Source organism: Marmota monax, unplaced genomic scaffold, assembly GCF_021218885.2.
Source record: "Marmota monax isolate L192 unplaced genomic scaffold, Marmota_monax_Labrador192_F-V1.1 WCK01_AAM20220418_F8-fsc00038, whole genome shotgun sequence".
NCBI classification, from domain to species: Eukaryota; Metazoa; Chordata; class Mammalia; order Rodentia; family Sciuridae; genus Marmota; species Marmota monax.
Genome location: NW_026692498.1, coordinates 7,077,304 through 7,096,984, shown reverse-complemented (window position 1 = coordinate 7,096,984; position 19,681 = coordinate 7,077,304). Strand labels below are relative to the sequence as shown.

The following is a 19,681-nucleotide window of genomic DNA, read 5'->3' as shown; positions in this document are numbered from 1 at the left end:
GCCTCTCAAGAATGATGACTGGAGTGAAGTCCCATTTTGAAAGAAGGCACGAAAACAGTGGGTTGTTGGCCATTTATTTTTTTTAACACTTGATTACATGAAGTTCTGGCACCCACCCGCCCCCATCTCCAGATTCTTCCCCAAGGACCCCTGGCCGTCTCCTCAGAATCTTCCATCTTAAAGGAGCTGAACTTGGTCACCTGACACCTGTCAGCAAGCTGGTGCCTGTCCTGCAGCTGGGGCATCAGGAGGCGGGGTGCTCAGAGACAGCTCATCCTGGCCCAGGATGCCACCTTGGTCCTCAGGGGTCATCGAGCCACTGGGCCCAAAGAATTTCACCATGGCACGGACCTGTGGCAGCTCTGAAAAGGTCTCCACCGCCAGCAGCATGGCCAGGAGCCCTAAGAGCAAGTAACCTGGAGAGAGAGGTTGCTAGGGTAGTTCTTGGGGTGCCCACAATGCTCCCCACCCACTTCCCAGTGTGATGACCTACCCTGGCACCTGGCTCCATTCACACGTCTCTCAACAATGCCACCAGGCTTTTACTGTATCTTTCAAACAATGCCCTGGGTTAGGGTCTCCCACCTGTGAAACTCAGGCCCCCAGTGGCTTATGGGAGTTGCAGTTCAGACTCTTTTCCCTTCTTACACTCACCAAGAAGTGCGAGCTGGCCAAGGTGGTAAATTACTGGATGCAGGCCATGACCTTGACTGGGCAGCAAGTCCCCCAGCCCGATGGTGCTGAGTGAGCCAAAGCAGAAGTAGATGGCCTCCAGTAGGCTGCAGTCACCCTGCAGACCCCACAGCACCAGTGCTGGCAGTAGCACAAAGATGCAGGCCACCAACAGGCCCAGTCCTGCTGCCTGCAGCAGTGCAGCCTGTGCTGGTGCCAGCTGCCAGCGGGCTGCTACCCAGGTACCTGGGCAGCTAAGCACAGGCAGCAGGCAGTGGCGCAGGGTGGCCACAAGAACTAGGGAGGCTGGCAGCCCCAGGGATGCATAGACCACACAGAAGGCCTTTCCTCCTGCCGATAGTGGGGCCATGTGGCCATAACCTGGAGAAGACAGAGAGAGCAGGCAGTGAGCTCTTGAGTGGGATGGCTGCTGGGGGTCTTTACTGTTTTCATTGCCTCCCATAGAAAGCTGCCCTCTAGTGGCGGAAATTGCATGCACTCTTCAGGTTCTGCTGCTTCACTGGGTTAAGGTCAAGTTCCTTAACCTCTCTGAGCCATGTTTTTCTGGGAAATGAAAGGATTAAAGAAGACAGTCTTAGCCAGGCAGGCATGGTGGTTCACACCTGCAAGCCCTGGTACTCAGGAGACTGAAGGAGGATTGCAAGTTGAGGCCATTCAAGGCAATTTAGCCTATCTCAAAAAAAGAAAAAGGTCCCTTTGGCCATCTATAGCTGGGACAATTCACAGAAATGCTGTCCTTCCCCAGAGAGATCCTGGCTTTCCCTTTTGCAGTACTGGTGATGAAAGCCAGAGCTTCACACATGCTATAGGCAAGTGTTTTACCACTGAGAAACCCCAACCTGATCCTGGCTTCCTAAGAGATTGCTCAGCTCTGTCCTTAACCTGTACTGCCAATCCACAGCTAGTGGAATGTCACCCACTGTTTCATCACCCCAAAGTGCATTACATCTTTCTATGTTCTGGGTCTTGTGCTGGAATCTGAGTCTACCTGGGCCCTCACTTTTGGTTGGAGAGATAAGCAGGAAAAACAGTCACGAAGGTGGACACAAAGTACTACAATCAGGCAGCATGCATGAGAGAGGTCAGTTGGGGCCAGGGAAGCACATGCAAGGCAGGGGCAGAGCAGAGCATGCTGGGAGAAGAAGATCAGCTAGTTGAGAGGTTGCAAACTCCAATGCCCACAGAAACTGACCGTGAGATAAGAGGGAGAGGTGAGTGGTGGGGACTGGGATAGGCTGGAGGGCATGTGCTTTGCCTAGAGACAGGACCTGGACCAGTAACATACTGGACCAGTATGTTACCTTGCAGGGATTCAGACTCAGTATAAATTGTTTCTTGAGTTTCCAAAAGAAGGTAGGTGTGAGGCCCAGAGTTTGATCCCCAGAAACACACACACTACACACACACACACACACACACACTAATAATGATAATAATTCAGACACTTTGCAGGACAAAACTAAAACCCAGGGCCATTGCCTCATTTCTCTGGGCTAAGTACATGCTGTTTTCCTCAACCAGGAATTCCTTCAACCCTCATGGCTGTGCCTCCTGCCATGGCTAACAGCTCATCGGGGATTCCTCCACTATACTCCTCCTGAGCTGGTAATCCTGGTCTGTGCTTTCTCCCTCCATCCAATAGTCCATCCTTTGGTGTTGTCTCAGGCTCATGGGTCTGAGTATCTCTCCTGGATTTCAAAGGGTGCCTGGGGAGGCCACACCCCTTCTGGCAGCTGAAGTGGAGGCACCAGTTGGGGTGTGTTGGTATGGGGAGCCCCAGTTGTGATGTCAGGCCTGATAGGGCTAGGCTCTGTCTGGGGCTTTGGGGTTGGGGGAAGGGCTGCACCCCCAGGGACCTCAGGGAGCCAGGGCCTCAGGAGCCAGCTCCTACTGGGCTGCCTGGCAGCCTTACCCGTGGTGGTGAGGATGCTGGCAGTGAAGAGGAGGGCCGAGGGCAGATTCCAGTTGCTGGCCTCAGAACTGTTGCCCAGGCTGGAGACTCCGTGGGCTTGTGCTCTCAAGGCCATGCCCAGTAGCTCTTCCAGTGCTCCAGGTGGCAGGCAGGCCCCATAATCTGCCTGGAAGGTAGCCAGCTCGGCCTGGAGCTGGGTCTGGAGCTGGAGCGCTGGGGGGCCCTCCAAGGCCTGGAGTACCACAGCCCCAAGCCCCATGGCCAGCAGGTGGGCCACAACTAGGAGCATGTACCGGGCCCAGGGCCTCAGACCCCCCATAGCGTGGCGCTAGTCTGGTCACCTGGGAGCTGGTGTCTCCTCTGCAAGCACCTGGGAAGGGCTCCGCAGGGCGGTGGGGAGGAGGCGCTGTGTGGGTGGCTGGGCAGAGCCGGGGTGAGTGTGAATGGAAGGGTGATGAGCCTGAGCACTCCTCCCAGTTTCTGGGGCAAGACTTTTGCCCATTTCAGGCAGCTGGGGTGGGGGCAGGTAGAGGAAGGCACTGCAGTGAGGGAGAGGGCAGGACGCTGAGGCTGAGAGAGAACCTCACATTTCTTTAAGGTCATGTTCACCAGTCACACATACCCCATCTCATTCAGATACCGAGGAAGAGGACAGATACAGGTCCCTTTCCTCCTGATGTTCACACAGGAAACATATGAACCAAGACGTGACATCTTCACATTGTTCTTGGAGCAAACAGCCAGGTCATGGGAAAGCTCCTTTAAGAAGGTGACATTTCAGCTGGGGAATGAAAACAGGCTAGTCATGGTGGGAAGAGCCTGTGGTGGGGAAGGAGCAGGGGGCTCACCATGGGGAAGGAGCAAGGATACAGGCCCAGAGACCTATGGGGGGGACCCTGGGGGTGGAAGGACAGTGGCCAGGGCAGAGGAGTGGTGGGATTCAGAATGGATGTGGTGGGGGCAGGGAAGGTGAGTCTCTGCTACACTGCAGACAGAGCCTGGCTGCCATGGCATGCTGGGGCAGGCAGAGGAGCCCGAGCCACACTCCCACAAACTCTTGTAGAAGCGTTGAAAATGCCAGGATGGGTGGACTTATTTTGCGTGTGTCCAGATTGTGGATGAGAAAAACACAGGCAAATCCTCAAGACACTGCTTCCCGGCCTGTGGGCTCCTAAGTTCAGAGATCTACCTGGGGTGGGGACAGCACATCCAGGGATGGTGACCTGGGGAGGCGACTCTGCAGCTGGCCCCAGAAGATAGGCAGAGACCACCCAGCAACAGGGAGGATCAAGGCAAACAGTCGCTTGAGTGCAAACACTCAGGGTGGAAGTCTGGGAGAGGTGGGGAGAAGGTAGGCGAGGCCAGCATGTGTGGGTGTCAGGAGGGCTGGGGCAGGTCTCAAGAAGGGGTATGGTACAAGGTATCCTGGCCTAGGTCCAGGCCATCTGCCCACTGTGCTAGGGGCATGAGGACACCATGGTCCTCGGATAGCTTGAGTCTCCTGGTTACCTCCAAGAAAAGTGTCAGGCTGCATTTGGAGAGACAGCTTACCAGTTTATTTGGCTTCATTGGATCCCAAGACCAGGGCCCCCACCCTGGCTGGGGTAGCAGGAAGGCACCCAGAGAGCCCCAGCCCCACTGACCCCCAGGGCAGGGGGCCCAGGCACTAAGCCCTTGGGGCAGGGGCCACAGTAGCAGGACTTGGTCAAAAGTGCTGGTGACAGCTGAGGCTGGCCCCTCCCCTGCACCTCCCTCCTCCCTACACCCTGGGGGCAATTCCCTGAGACAGGCTCTGGTCCTCCCAACCAGCTGGGTACAGTGTCAGGCCCCAGTGGGGCAAATAAGTCAAGGGGACCTATAGGTCATAAATTGGGGGGGGGTGCAGGCCCCCCATCCAGTGTGATGGCTTCCTGTGCAGTGTAGTGTTCCTGACCCCCAACAGGGGGCGGAGTCTCTGGGGGAAACCAAGCAGCTCCAGATGCGTGCCTGGCTCCTGTTCCAGTGTATGCTGCGGCTCCTCCATGGCAGGTGGCACAGAAGACGGCCTGGCCCACTCAAGGGCCGGCCTCTGGTGCCCATGGGGCTTGGGCACCCATGTCTTTGGTCTGCGCCCTGCAGTCCTGGGGGCCTCCCCGGAAGGGGTTGGCAGGTGGGGAGTCCCAGAAAGGATCTGAATCTGGGAACAAGGTCCAAGGTGCCCGTCTGGGCGCAGGCTGTGGTGAGGGCAAGGGTGAAGGCCGTGGTCCAGCTGACACGAAGCTCCACGGGTCAATGCGGCTGCGAAGGGGTGAGGGCCGAGGTCGGCTGATGAGGCCCAGGGGTGGTGAGCGTGGAGTGCCCGGGGTGCCGGGAGCAGAGCGTGATATTCCTGGTGGGGGTGAGACAGTGCCTCCTATGGGGGTGCAGGAAGAGCACAGGGTTAGGCAGTCACCACCTCCTAGGTGCTGACTAGCTCACTGCAGCTTGAGGAACCAAGGCCCGAAGGTGTCACCACCTTTCTCAAACTACACAGTGAGCTACTTGATTCCTAACTTCCACAGCCCTATATTCCAGAATGCAACTGTTTATTACTAAGTGGCTCAGAGCAGGGGTATGGAGCAGACAGGTCTGGCCTTAGATTCCAACCCTGCCACTTACAAGTCTGGGAGCCCAGAGTCCCTGACTCTCTGTGCTTCAAATTTTATCATCTAAAAAATGGGTACCATAAAGTGCTCATGGCAATCTTTAGACACCTTTTCTCTAAAGGACCACCATGGACAGTAACTGGCACAATTAATCAACCTGTAGGAGTTGTCCTTGTCACCATCACTTCTATTATTTTATAGCTAGCTGGCAGCCCATCTTGCCCCTGACCACCGTACAGTTGAACCTAGAACTCAGTTCTTTACATGTGTCCCCAGTGCCCTAAGGGACCAGCTTGGGCTCCAGCAGACATCTGTGGTCCTGGCCTTGGTTTCCTAAAAGTTCCCAAGCAGTTCTTCCCCTCTCTGGTGGCTGCCATCTCAGCATCTGCCCTAGGGCCACTCACCACGTGTCTCCTCCCGCCGGGCACTCTTGGCTGACGGCTGGCCGGTGGGGACACCCAGGTCCAGCAGCAGGGGCCCAGGGGTGGAAAGGCCTCGGGCATCCTGCGTCTTGGGAGAGAGGCAGCCGATCGGGGAGGCAGGAGGCTCTGTGGGGCACGGGGAGGTCACCGGCATAGGGGTCACTGTTGGGGGCTCTCCGCGCTCGCGGCCCAGACCCCCAGGTGGCTGCAGGTCTCGGCCGAGGCCTAGGGAGGCGAGCAAGGCGGTGCCGCGCAACAGCGCCCGCTGGATCAGCTTGGGCGTCCCGGAGCTGCTGCCGCGCTCGGCTGGTCCCGGCCTCCGCGGCTCTTCGGGCTCTGGGCTGGGCCGTGCGGGGTTACCTGTCAGCAAGGGTGTCACAGGTTAGGCCACGGCTGGCACAACACCCTGGTGAGGGTCTGGAAGAAGGACCGAGTTCTAGAAAAAAGGACTGAGTTCTGCTTCCCAGCAGCATTTCCATGGGTCAACTCCTTTTCCAGGGGTGCCCCTCCCATCTGATACCCCCCAGCCTTCCACCAGCTGGGGGAGCCTGGGAAGGGCAGCAGAGGAACCAGCAGCAGCAAAGCCTGGGAGGCAGCCAGGCCCCTGGGAAAAGGACAGGAGTTCAAGAAGTAGCAGGCTGAGGCCAGTGACCAGCCAGGTCAACTTCCAGGCCCCGGTGCCAGGTTGGCCCCATTGCCTGGGACCAGTACTGTGCTCTGTGCCAACTCCCTCACCAGCTGGGCGGCCCTGGCCCTTCTGCTCACCTACCCCCACTCCAGCAGCAGTTTGTAGGGAGCTCACAGGTAAATTCCAATGTACACAATAGTTCCTGGGGGCACGCATCAGTGTCGCTATTCCAGAAATGAGGAAACGGAAGCTCAGAGAGGTTAGTTCCTTGCCTGGGGTCACAGCTAGCTTACAGAGGATGTGTTTCTGCCAGGTATGAGCTGGATGATTTAGAAATATCATGTTGTCTGATCCTTAGGTCCCAGAGGTTCCAATACAAGGACAGAGACAGAGCTAACCTAATTTGTGCAGGGGCAGCAGTGCCTTTGTGACCCACCCCTCGCCTACAAGACTCTACCTAGATTTAAGAATGAGTGTCCTTGGGGCTGCGGTTGTGGCTCAGTGGTAGAGCACTTGCCTAGCATGTGTAAGGCACTGGTTAGATCCTTAGCACCACATAAAAATAAATAAAGGTATTAAAAAAAAAAAAAAAGAGTGTCCTGTCTTTGGGGTTAGGATTGCCTTGACTCCATTCCAGACTACCTGGGGGCGGGGTGGCAGTGCTGGGGAACTGGCCATGAAGGGAGTCACAGGGCATCTATGATGGTCTCCTTAAAGTCCTGATTTGGTTACATCCCTCCTTAGCTCTCTGCTGCCATCAGAAGAAAGTCCAGCCTCCGTAGCTGGGCTGTCAAAGTCCTCCCCGGCCTTGTCCCTTTTGTCCTTTCCCTCCCCCTTGGTTCATGGACAGAGCAGGCTCTCTGGAGTGCCACTCTGTGTTGGGTGGCAGGAGAAAGAGATGCAAGGCTGGAACTGCTCTCTGCTGTGAACAGGACTTGGTGTGGAGGTCCTGCTGTTAGCCACAACCCTCACCCAGTTCTCTGCCTCCCATCTTCCTCCCAACCACCCTTGACTACTGCCACTCAAAGGCCCTGTTGCAAACCTGTTAAAAACAGGGTTCCTCTTAAAACTCATCATTTCCAGGCCTTTCCTAAACAGGCTCTGCCTACCTTTCCAGCTTCATTCTCTCCTCCACTGGCGCGCTGCCTCTGGCCTGACACTCCTTGGCTTTCAACATTTCTCTGAGTTTCAGTGCATTTCCTTCATGCCTGTACTCTTGCTATTCCTTCCGGCTGGCACATGTTTCCCACCTCAACTTTCAGCTGACCTCTTACTCACTGCCAAAGACCCAGCTGAGGGCTGGGGTTGTGGCTCAGTGGTAGAGCTCTCGCCTAGTACACCCTGGGTTTAATCCTCAGCACTGTGTAAAACTAAATAAATAAAGGTATTGTGTTCAACTAAAAGAAATAAACATTAAAAAAAGACCCAGCTGAGACATCACCTCCTCTGTGAAGCCTTCTCAGAATCCCCCTGAACCTGTGTAGCTGTTGTCCATATTACGCCTTTTAGAGCTACATTCTCAATACTTACTAATCCCTACTCTGCTTGTTTATGAGACTGCCTTCTCCACCAGACTAGAATATCCCCAGGGTCATGGCAGTGTTGATCTTAGTGTTGACAACTGGCTCATAATGCATCAATATGTATTTGAGGGAAGAGTCTGTGCTTAAATTCCTTTCAACAACCATAAGAGGTAATCACTAATTCACAGGTGAAGAAACTGGCCATTTATAGTGAGTTTAAACAGAAGAGGGGAGAGACACATTTAAACAAGCACGAAGCCACCTGCAGTGGTGTACATTTGTAATCCCAGCTACTCTGGGGGCTGAGGCAAGAGGATCTCAAGTTCAAGATCAGCTCAGGCAACTTAGTGGGACTCTGTCTCAAGATAAAATAAAAAGATGGGTTAGCTCAGTTGGTAGAATGGCTGCCTTGCATGAACAAGGCCCTGGGTTCAAGCCACAGCACCACAAAAACAAAGGGCTGGGAATGTTGTTCAGTGGTAGAATACCCCTAGATTGAATCCCGGTATCAAAGAGAGAGAGAGAGAGAAACCCAGGGTTCCAGAGGTAAGCAACTTGTGCCAGGTAATTCTCCTAGGATTCTAATTTGCTTCTAAGCTTCCTAGCAGTCAGAGTTGGCAATCCTGTTGTTTAAAAGAAGGGAGTATGACTCTTCTTGACCCAGAGGAGAAGGTGAAATTGCTTCCATGGGGCCTCATGGAGAGGACATGTCCATGAAGTGGTTAGTGGCTCCAGGGCAACCAGCTTCCCAAGGCAGTTTCTGTCAGTGTGGGCTGAATATATCCTGCCAAAGTGCAACTCACTGCAACAAGGTCCCCAGGGGTCAGAGACATCCAGCTGGAATCAGGGTAGGGAGGTTGGGGGATGAGGCTCCCCACAATGGCTTATGCCTGGGACACTTTCGCAGAATCTGGGACTTCTGTGAGGCCTCACTCTTTGAAAAGTCAGATACCTGAAAAGCCAGGTATCTGACTCTGTGGGTAGCTGAGAGGCCAAGGTCATGTACTCTTGTGGGCCCAAATCAAGTGCTCAGTCAGACTAAGCTGGGGCAAGTGGTGTGCTTTTAGGCAAAGTGGAAAGCTTGAGGAAACTGGGCTTCAGGTCCTTGTCGTTCCTTTCCTTGGGAGCTCAAGGAGGACAAGGCCAGAAGGCTCTGGAGAACACAGTCAGGGACTGCTTCAACTCTACACACCTAGATTGACAAGACCTCAAGTTCTCCATTGCTCTGCCTTGGGGCAAGTCAACTCACCCCCCACACACAGAGGGTGAGATAGACCAACAGCCCCTGCTCTGTTGGGTGTCCTAAAGCAAACAACTTCCATCTTTTTGTCTCAGTTTCTTCTTCTGTAAAATGGAGCCAATAATAATACCCACCTCACAAAATTGCCTGGCACATAGAAGCCAATAAGTACTAGCTGATATTATTACTATCAAATCAGATAATGGTAGAGTGGGCACGGGTTGGGAGGGGTGAGTCTAAACTGATTGTTGTATAGGGATTTGGTCTGAGGGCCACTAAGCTAGGTGGAGCTGGGGCTTCTGAGGACAGTACCTGGGTTGGCACAAGGATCCACAGGCAAGGGATGCCACCTTCTACCTCCTGCTAAACTCAGCGTTGAGCTGAGCCCTCAGCCCTCTGATGCAGGAGTTCTGCTCTTTGCCAATCCTCTGGCTTCCTAAGCAGTTCAAGTGAGAAATGCTTTTTCAAGTGGAAGCTTCTGAGGAAATGGGCTGAGGAGAAGGGAGCCAGAACATCTCTTGGTTCCATGCTTTAGCTGGCGGTTTCAGGCAGGTTATTTCCCTCTGTTTTTCTTTTTTTTGAATAGGGGATTGAACCCAGGAACCCTTCACCCCTGAGCCACATCCCTAACCCATTTTATATTTTATTTAGAGACAGGATCTTGTTAAGTTGCTTAGGGCCTCTCTATGTTGCTGAGGCTGGCTTTGAACTTGCAATCCTCCTTTCTTAGCCTCTTGAGCCACTGGGATTTCAGGTGTGCACCACAGTGCCCAGCTTATTTCCCTTCTTGCATCCTCAGTCTCCTTATCTCTAAAATAGGGATAACCCTGGCACCTTCCTCACAGGTTGAACAGAATGCCTGACACACAGAAAAGCCCCAAACTTCCCCAGAGGCAGTGACAATGGGCCCTGGATCCCTGGCTATTCTGCTCATCACCTTCCCTACCCACAGGCTCCCTAGAGGGGACTCTGAGAAGCACAGTGTAGCAGTCATTTGTTTGGCCCCACCCCATACGGGCAGTTTCCTTCCTCTCTCTGGACCTTGCTTCCCTCAGTGCCAAATGGTCGGGGGGCAGTACCATTCCCTGCTTCCTTTTCTCCCTAGAGCCAGCTGAAGGTACAGTGCTGCCACAAGGCTAGGAAAGAGCCTCTGGCAGGCCAGGCTTGAACAGGGGGGACTAGTCTCTTGGCCCAAGGCCTGGGCTGAATCCAGCTTGGCTGTGGGCCTGTAGGTCAGACCTAGGACTGCTCTGCCTAATCTCAGATTCAATTTCCCAGTTGCTAGAATGAGACCTATCAGGGCAGGATTCCTGCTCTGTCTGGTCACATTTCCTGGCCTTCCCCAGCCCAAAAAATCCTGTTGGGGGAGACAAGGCCACTCACCATTGAGTGTTGGGGGTGTGGAAGGAGATCCTAAGGGGGAAGAGTCATCTGAATCCAGGTACCACGCGGCTTCATCCATGCGGGACCTTCTCCTAGCGAGGGAAAGGGTGGGGGGGCATTTTGTGAGTCTGAGGAGTGTGGGGGAGGCAGATCATGCTCAGGTAGGAGGCATTCAGTCACTCACCTCCCATTCTGGGCCTCTCCAGGTTTGGGAGAACTGGGACCCCAGGCCCAGCAAGCTCGTCGCTCTCCATTGCTTGAGTCCTCCAGACGACGGGGAGACTGGCGGCCCCATGCCTGTCCAGGTTCTGCAGGTTCCACTGTGGAGGAACCCGATGAAGTCTGAGCTGATCCTTGCTCTCCCCCATCATGAGGCTTTGCAGGCAACTCTACAGGATGCAGGGCAGGCTGGGCCCCAGATTTACTCCCAGGGAGGGGACTTGTTGGGACAGGTGGGTCTGGGTCCTGGGGCCAGCAGTGAGGTGGGGCATCTCATTAATCCCTCTGATGACATTTGCTGTTTATAAGTTAGTACAGATAGTGACACAAACTGCCTTATTAGCTATGTGGCAAATTACTTTTTTCACTTTTCTCGTGTATGAAATTTAAGATAGTAATGATATTTATTTAAACAAATTCTTGTAAAGAATTAAAATTAGCAAAGGATTTAAGAAAATGACTACTACATAGTTGTTTAACTAAGAAATTTAGTTTTTTGGTGAACTGAGAGGCAACAGTCTAGATGGAAGGGGAAGGAACCCTGGAGCAGAAGGGAAAGGAGACAGTAGGCGGAGTCTGACTCCAGGGATAAGGTGTGACACAAGGATTAGGAGCTAGGGGAAGAGACAGGAGGCTAAATTTCTTACACTGGATGGCCCGGAACCGGGGGAAGGTCGGCGAATCCCCAGCCCCAACCTCAAAGACGTTTCTTCTCCTGTCAAGGCCAGGTGAGGCCTGCACGGTGATGCGGTGCTTGAAATCTGGGGTTTGGGGAAGGAGAGAGTAGGTGCAGGTTTGTGGTGGAGAGCTACGACTCCAAACCGCACGTGACCGTGATCTCCGTCTGCTCCTAAGCCACACAAGGCAGCGGCACAGTGGCTTTGTGACAGCCTCACCGCTTCCCAGGAACCCAGACTTTGAATAAGGAAAGCTGAAGGACCAGACTCCACGAACCTGACCAGCCCAGCAGAGTCCAAGGTTCCCCAGGGACGGCCCGCCACGCCCCCTCGGCCTTCCCAGAACAGTCATGAGCTCCGCCCATTCCCGGCCGCAGCCACTCCCAGGCCGAAATGCAAATATTCCCGCCAGAACCCACCCACAGATACAAAAAATACTCAGGGTCCCATCCTTCCAGCCTTCAGCTCCAGGGTCCACCCACCAACACCCTACACCAATCCCAGTGCGGCCAGGACAAGGAGCTGACTCCACCCCTCCGCCCACGCAGCCAATGGGTTCCGCGACCCTGCCCCTCAGTGCCTACAGCCAATGGCGGGCGGAGTCCTGAGGCCCTGCTTACCGAGGGGCATGCTGATGCGCTCGCCGCCGTCACGCGCCCGGAGCTTGCTGCGCTTGAAGGTGCCGCGGCGACGGCGGACGTGCGGCCGTTCGCGGTCCACTTGCTGCAGCAGCAGCGTCAGCTCGCGCTCAAACACCTCTAGCTCCCACTGAGCCAATAGGTGCTCGCGCCGCCGTAGCTGTTCGGCTTGTGATCGCTGCTCGCGCGCCGCTCGTGTCAGCTCCTCCTCGCGGCTCAGTAGTTCCTGCGCCCCGGACAGGGAAGGCGGTGGGGTCATCCCGGCACTGACCCCTGTCTGCCCCACCGAGATTCGGAAAATGCTTTCCGACTCTGGGTACCCGCGAGTCCACTCACCTTTTCCTTCGCCCGCAGCTCATCGAAGAGGCCCTGGATCTCTCGTTTCCAGCCTTCTTGCATCGAATGGAAGGAGTCCCGCGGCATTTCCCGCAGGACCTGCGCCTCTAGCGCCTCCAACTGCTGCAGGATGGAGGCGAAGTCGGGCCTGCGGTGAGGGTCCTGTGCCCAGCAGTCTAGGGGCACGGCAGGGAGGGGGGACAGAATAAGAAGGAGGTCTGTGGGTGGATGTGTCCTGGACCAGGGAGCTCTGCCCCTTAGCTGCCCACCTTGTCCTCTTACCGGCCATGAGCTGTGCGAAGGGTTCTGGACAGGTGGACGGGATGGGCAGTGTGAGCTTGTTAACAGCTACACCATAGGCCACAGCAAGACAGTCGATACCACGGTAAGGCACTTCCCCAGTCAGCAGTTCCCACAGCAGCACCCCAAAGCTGTGGGCGAGACAAAGAGTCTGTGTGCCCTTCTCTGCTTACTTATTACTATTTCACCCCAAAGCAATGAGGAATTAAATGGACTGGGTCCCTTCCCCGGGTCTCGGCTTGTCTACCCACCCAAAGGCTTTGGCAACCACTTCTGCCCTTTGTAGCCCCATAGCAGACCCTGTCCAGTCCCCCAGGCCACACCTCCAGACATCGCTGCCCTTAGAGAAGGTGGAGGCCTTGATAACCTCAGGAGCCATCCAGGCATAGGTGCCTGCAGCACTCATTTGCGTGGTTTTATGCCACTCTCGAGCCAGACCAAAGTCAGTGATCTTCAGGGTCTTGTGTTCCATGTCATCTCCTTCAATGGGCTGCAGCAGCAGAACTGGGGAAAAAGTGGGGCAGGATTGTGGGTGTTTCAGGATCAGGTAGTGGGGACAGGGGAAAAGCTGGCAGCAAACTGTCATCTGACCGATGGCCTGGCCAGAGGTGATGTGGTCTATATCTTGCCCTTGAGAGCTTACAGCTGGGGATGGGGTGGAATCAGTCAAAAATAAATTCTGGGACATATTTTCTTAAGGTCTACTAGAGCCACATATTTTACACACAGCCCTAGCGCTCAGAAAAAAAAAAAAATCACTGAGGTAGGTGTTATTCCTATTTTAAAGTTGATGAAACAGTAGGAAAATGACTTGGCCAAGGTCATACAGCAATAAAGTACAGATTCTACCCTGCTCTGTGTAGTTCAGTTCATGTTCTGAATTTTCCCTAATACTACATGAATAAAACTCAGCAATGTTCTTAGCAGATTCTTAGTATTTGTGAGTCTGATTTCCAGAGAAATCCATGAGTGTCTTGTCATTTTGCTGAGATAGGAGTGTGAATCAGACACACCCCTGGGAGGGGGAGCAGGTAGGAAGCCCTTGGTAAGCAAGAAGCCCAGCAGTCACCACTGGCCCCTGGTGCCTACATCATCCTGTGGCTAATGCAGCCACTCCTAGTAGAAAGGCTCCAGAAGATAACTATTAAGGCTGCAGGATGTGAGGAGAAAGGGAGGGGTGGTGATTCTTGGCCATGGAGGAGGAGGCTATGGCAAGTAGGAGTGGATGGTCAGACTTGGCAGGGGTGCTTGGCTTTGACTCAAATTTGGGCCACCATACTTGGTACAGGAAGACAAAGAAGCAACTTGCAGATCTCTTGCCAGGACAAATGCAGCTAGAGGGAGAGCAGTTTTAGAGGAATAGAAAGAAAGGTCACAGGATTGTCAAGGGTCTGAGAGGGACCTTCTACTTTTCTGGTTATAGCCAACTGCATGGTGGAGAGCGACATCTGTTTGCTGCACGTGCTCTCCTGCCCAGGGTGTCACTCAGCACTGTAATGGGTACTGGGGGGGGGTGGCGGGCAAAGGGGAAGGGTACCTACCCAGCCAGGTGAGTCAGGGAGGTCTTCTCAGCCGAGGTGGCAGACAAGGCATTCAATTTTTGAGGGCCTAAAGCCACAGCTCCCGATCCTGCTGCTGGCTAAGCCCTGTGGACCTTGTTGGGGATCTGGCACTGCTGTCTAATCCTTCCACCATCTCTGGCTGTTTTCTTAAGGGCCTCCCATCATTGGCTGCTACAGTTCTGGCATTCCTCAGAGCCAAGCCTCTCTTCAGCTTCTGTGCATCATCCCTAGGCCATCTTAGCTCACCCAGGTGCCAGTCCCCCTCCCCACTGGCATCTTCCATACTTAGAGCTCTAGGCCAGACAAGAGCCAATTCAGTGCCCATTAGGTGCTCCACCTGGCATTCATGCGCTCTCAATAGCCTTTATTATGCCTGGCAAATGTTCCTGTCATTTCTCCTAATTAAGAGAATGGTCTCAAAATCCACCCATTCCTTGGAGCCAAACTGGGGCTGAGTCCTGCAGAGTTAATGTAGCTCACGATGACCCACCTCAGAGGATCATCACAGAAGTAAGCTATTCATACTTTTTAAAAGCCTCCACTTGGGGTCTGACATCTGGCAAAAGAGTTTTCAATGCCGGCTGCCTTACAACGTCTGTACTCACATCTGTCCCATCCACTCACTCCACTGCACCCTTGATCATTTCTTACTTCCAGCTTCACAGCGGCTTCTGGTCAGTTCAGGAGGCTCAGCACAGCACCAGTTATTAGCCCTGTGCAATTTCATCCAAGGAACCACTGTGTAGGCAGGAGGGGCAGCAGGCACACATACCTTTTCTGGAGCCCAGGCCCACTTTTCTGGAAGACTGGCCCTTGCTCTAGCCTCCCGTGTGACCCATCAGACTGGTATTGCACTTTCTGCACCAGTGTCTCAGTAGGGTGACCTGTTTCTCTCACTTTTTTTCTCTAGAGGAATCTGAGACCCGGAGAAGAGCAGCAACCCCCCAAAGCCTCAGATTTCTTTCTACTACCTCCCCAGCCCCACCACTGGCACCTGCTAAGCCTCAACCTCATTTTGGCACCCCCTGCTTCTCCTCCAAGCTGTCTTTCTGCCTTCCTGGGCCTCGAACTCATCTCATCCTAAGTTGCTGTTGTGACCCTGGGCATGGGAGATTCGGGGGTACACTAGAGAGCTCAAGGCTGGGACAAGCCTTGCAGCCCCTCTTAGTGCACTTTAGCCTCTCGAAGGGACCTGACCACCAACCCCACCCCCCCACCAAGCTGGCCTCTATGGAGCCTGGGAGTGGCCTGGGCAGTTCACACCTCTTCCGCTTCCCTCCCGTGGTCCTTACTTCTCCTTTCTGGGAGGCCTGGGCAGGTCTACAACTGGGAGGGGGGTCCTTCAGGGAGAACTGGGGGAGGTCAGACCCAGGCCGGGCTGGCTGGTCAGTCCTGTGACTCGTGGGCCTGGAGAATTCCCCCTTCTCTCCCCGCCAGGCTTCCTCACAAGGCCCCCATTGTCCAGGAAAATCACGCCATTGTTTCCTGCCTGTGCCCCCCCATCTCAGAGACTCCCCCCACCCCAATCCCGCAGACAGCAACTTGGGCCTAGGACTGGGGTCTGTGATGTTGGATGCCAGGCTCAGAGGCCCAGGGCACCTTGCTTGGCCTTCACCACTACCACCCAGACTCTTAGATGGAAGCAGGGGAACTGAGGGGGGCAGTTGGGGGAGCAATCCCTGTCTCCTTCCTCTCTGGCAACCCCCCCACCCCCAGCTCTTTCCTCCCCTGCAGGCAGCTGGGCTAGGGAGGGAACAGGGACTGGAGCAGGGGCAGGAAGCCAGCCCAGGGGCAGCAGGAAACACAGGAAGCAGTGGGGAGGGTGGGGAGCAGGGGCCTGGGCTATTGTTCCATTTTTTCTGGAAAGAAAACGGAGGAAAAACAGAAGACAGGAGCCCCCCCACCCCTTGGGCCTTCGGGGAATCCCCTTCAGGCTAGAGCTGGGAGTGGGGGTTCCTGGACAGCTAGTAAGGCTTGGGGGGCAGACTGCTCCCTCTTATGGATGAGCATGTGGGGAACGGCAGGTCTCCCCTGGTCTCTCCAACCTTGGCAAGGACTCAGGTATCATTGAGTTTTGGTGCTGTCCTCTCCCTAGCCCCTTGTCCAAGGAATAGAAGCTCAAAATATCTATGCTGCTTTCCAAGTGCTTCTCCAGACCCCACTGAGCCTCCTCCACACCCTCACCCCTAAGTTTCCTATTGCTACTACTCTCCAGCCTGTGCCCTGGTGGCTGCCGACTTGCCTCTGCTTTGGTTAGGCTCTGCCTGGACACCCAACCAAGTGCTCTGGCCTGGCAGGGAGCTCACCTGTTTTGGGAAGCTCTCGCTTGTCTTGAGCCCATGATGCGACAGCATGTAGAGGGCCTGAGGTGGTGGGAGAAGGAGCCTCCCTTAACCAGGCACTCCAACCCCAAATGCTGATCCCAGGCTGGGTCTTCCTCATGATCTTGCCCTCAAACGTCCACATTTGAGGACCTGTCTGGCATCATGCACCAGGGTTTGCCCAGGCTGATAAGCCATTTCAGTCTCCTGGTGACTCCCTTTTTAGAGAGGCTGAAATTGAGGCTCCGAGTTGAAATAGCCAGCTAGGGGTCATGCAGTCAGGGAGGGATGGGGCCAGGATTCCAGCCCTGGCCCCAGACTTGACCTCCACAGGATCTCTCCCCTCTGATATGTGTCCTGGAGGAGCTGCCCACCATGTACAGGAGAGAGGAGGAGAAGAATGGGGGAAAGTAGAGCAGCAGAGCCCCCACATGTGAACTTCAGGGGGGGAGGAGATGAGGACCTCCAGGGGATGTCCTTAAGATAGTGGCCACAGGTGGGATGGGGATGGCCAACTTGAGAGATCTCAATGTCATTTTCTTTCTTTATTTTTTGGGGGTGTGGTGGTGCTGGGGATTGAACCCAGGGCCTCATGCACGCTAGGCAGGTGCCCTACCAGTGGACTATACTCCCAGCCCCAAAGAGAACTCAATTTTCTAACTTGCCCAAACTGTAGTTACAGGCGGGAATCAAGGACTCCTTCTGGGGCTGAGGTAAGGAGACCCTGCGGGGTGTCTGGGGTTCCTGCCATGGGGCCAGTGTGGGGCCATAGGTAACCCTGGTCAGCAAAGACTCCCCTAGGACAGGAACTCTGGCCTCCAGCAGATCCCTGGCTAGATTCAAGCTGAGGGTGGGGAGGAGGTGTGTGCTGGGGCCATGCCACCCCTCCCACCCGCTGTCCATGCCACTCAAAACTCACTGTTGTTGGACTTGAGGTCACGGTGGATGACAGGTACCAGGGCCTCACAGTGCAGGTAGTGCATCCCACGGGCAATCTGCACGGCCCAGTTGACCAGCACATGGGGTGGCACACGCCGCCCAGCCAGGGCACGGCTGAGGGGCCCACCGGCTGCATACTCCATCACCAGGCATAGGTTCGGCTCCTCCAAGCACACAGCCTTGAGGGCAATGATGTTGGGATGTGCCAGCATGGCGAAAAGCCGGGCCTCCTGGCGAACGCTCTCAGCAGTCACACTGATGTCCTCATCAGGATCCTGGCGAGCTGCCTTCACAGCCACCAGCTCCCCTCGCCAGCTGCCACGGTAGACCTTGCCGAAGCCACCAATTCCAATCACCTCCTCCAGCCGCAGCTCCTGGAAGCTGGCCACCTCGCAGGGGGGCGGGCCGCCACCCCGAGACACATAGTTGGATGGAAAGATGCCTACCTGGCCACCCACCTGGCCTGCCCACCAGCCCTCATCTCCTGAGATGGCTGCATCCCGGGACAGCACTTCCACACGGTCTCCCTTCCGCAGGGCAAGCTCGTCCTGCCCATTGGGCTCGTAGTCGAACAGGGCTGTCCACACAGGGTTGGCATATGCCGCTGCCTTCGGGGACCCCTCTGGCCGGCCTCCGCCACCACCCCCGCTGCCCCCACTGCCACTGCCATTCCATGATCCAAGAGGACTCTTGAGGAAGAGGTTCTTCAAGGGCTCCATGGCCAGGAGCTGGCACTGGAATGTGTGGGGGACCTCCCTGTGGTCCCCACCCCCGCTGACTGCCAAGGCCCTAATGCCGGAACCTGGGCATCCGGGCCCTGGCCCTCAGCCCCAGACCCACGCCTCTCTGGGGAGCCAGGAGTGTTGTCTCCCGGCCCCCCGCATCTCCGGCTTCTGGAAGAGGGCACCTGGAGCAGTGTAGTCAGGCTGGAGGGGTGGGGCCCCGGGGCCTCCGGTGCCTCACCATGGCTGGCTTGTAGGGGCCCAAGAGTCCCTCGGTCCTGGAGTACTCTTTGGAGGTTGGCTCCAGCGCCCTCCAAGTGTAAGGTGGGGCCTGCCAGGGGCAGAGCCTGGACTCGGCTGGGCCTTTACATGTAGCGGGCAGAGAGTCCCCAGTAGGGCCGAACCTGCCTCTTCCCAGCCTTGGTGGCTTTGGCCCAGACGGCTCCGACCCCGTTCCCTTCTTCCTCCTCCCTTTGTACTTTGGCCCTGGGGGCGGGAGGCAGAGGTGGAGGGTGGAGTTTCACTTTTTTCCGCTCTTCTCCCTCCTGCAGGAAACAGCATCAGATGACGCGGGCGGGTTGCACCGCTCCCCTCCCGGAGGCTCCGGGTGGCTGGGCTAGGGAGTTCCCTGAGACGCAGGCCCCGAGACGCAGAAGGGCAAGGGTAGTTGCAGACCCCCCCATCACCGAAGACTTCGTGATCTAGGAAGAAAAGTCCCAGACTGGGTGCTCCGTTGCCCAGGACCGAAGACAGATAGGGACCAGCCCGGCCTTCTGCATCTGAATCCACAGCAGCAAAATGGGCTATAGAACCGCGCTTGGCAGTGCAGCAAGCCGAGTCTGGCTTGGGCTACGAAGTCGCGGGACGGTGTGACTCATTCTCTTTGAGTTCCATTCTTTTCATATATGAAATAGGAACAAGAAGCTCTGCTTTGCAGGACTAGGGGGGGTGAGGGTAGCGGAAGACTGGAGGACAGACTCAACTGGCAGCACCTCAAGCTCTTTCACAAGGCTAATACTACCCCTCACCTAGGAAACAATCCGCTTCTTCGTGTCCCTTTCCCAATGGAAGAAAACCTGAGGCTGTTGTTCATAAATTTGCCTAGGACTGACTGGAACCAGAATAGCTGAGTCTCCCTCACCACCACTGGGTAGTCTTGACCCCAATTGCTTCAAAAGTGTCACTTTAAGAAAGACGACGCTATCCTATTCGACTACTCCTGTCTGTTCCGGAGGATGGCTCTCTACACACCAGGTCTGAGCTCTGACCCGGAAGTAGAAGCCGCTCAGAGCGAGAAACACTCATGACGTTAAAGGTCTTGCAGTAAAAGAGGCCGGCGCTAGAGGGGCGTGTCCCGTAGCGCCTAACTCTGGGCAGTAGCCCTGAGGAGACCACGCCTCCACCTTTTCCCCGCCTCCTGTAATTCACTGGAAGAGCTTTGCGCCAATTACTTCACTTTCACCTATTGGCTACTCAACTACCCTTTCGATTCCGCCTAGCGGTCCCCTCCAGGTTGGCCCCGTCCGGGCGTGCGCATGCGCT

At 55.4% G+C, this 19,681-nt stretch overlaps 2 protein-coding genes across 2 annotated transcripts; both read right to left on the bottom strand.

Annotated features, from left to right (window-relative positions):
• Window positions 1–63: 63 nt before the first annotated feature.
• Kcnk7 (potassium two pore domain channel subfamily K member 7) lies at window positions 64–3,110 on the bottom strand. The gene is made up of 3 exons (XM_046445251.2): window positions 2,606–3,110; window positions 655–1,053; window positions 64–416 (listed from the first exon to the last, which is right to left on the bottom strand). Exons 1-3 carry the CDS (start codon window positions 2,922–2,924, stop codon window positions 211–213), a joined length of 924 nt encoding a protein of 307 aa, XP_046301207.1. The 5' UTR covers window positions 2,925–3,110; the 3' UTR covers window positions 64–210.
• Window positions 3,111–4,138: 1,028 nt separating this feature from the next.
• Map3k11 (mitogen-activated protein kinase kinase kinase 11) lies at window positions 4,139–19,678 on the bottom strand. The gene is made up of 10 exons (XM_046445249.2): window positions 17,398–19,678; window positions 12,919–13,099; window positions 12,578–12,726; window positions 12,296–12,471; window positions 11,942–12,185; window positions 11,292–11,405; window positions 10,610–10,745; window positions 10,426–10,517; window positions 5,634–6,011; window positions 4,139–4,997 (listed from the first exon to the last, which is right to left on the bottom strand). The coding sequence occupies exons 1-10, from the start codon at window positions 18,134–18,136 to the stop codon at window positions 4,660–4,662; spliced, it is 2,547 nt and encodes an 848-aa protein (XP_046301205.1). The 5' UTR covers window positions 18,137–19,678; the 3' UTR covers window positions 4,139–4,659.
• Window positions 19,679–19,681: the final 3 nt, after the last annotated feature.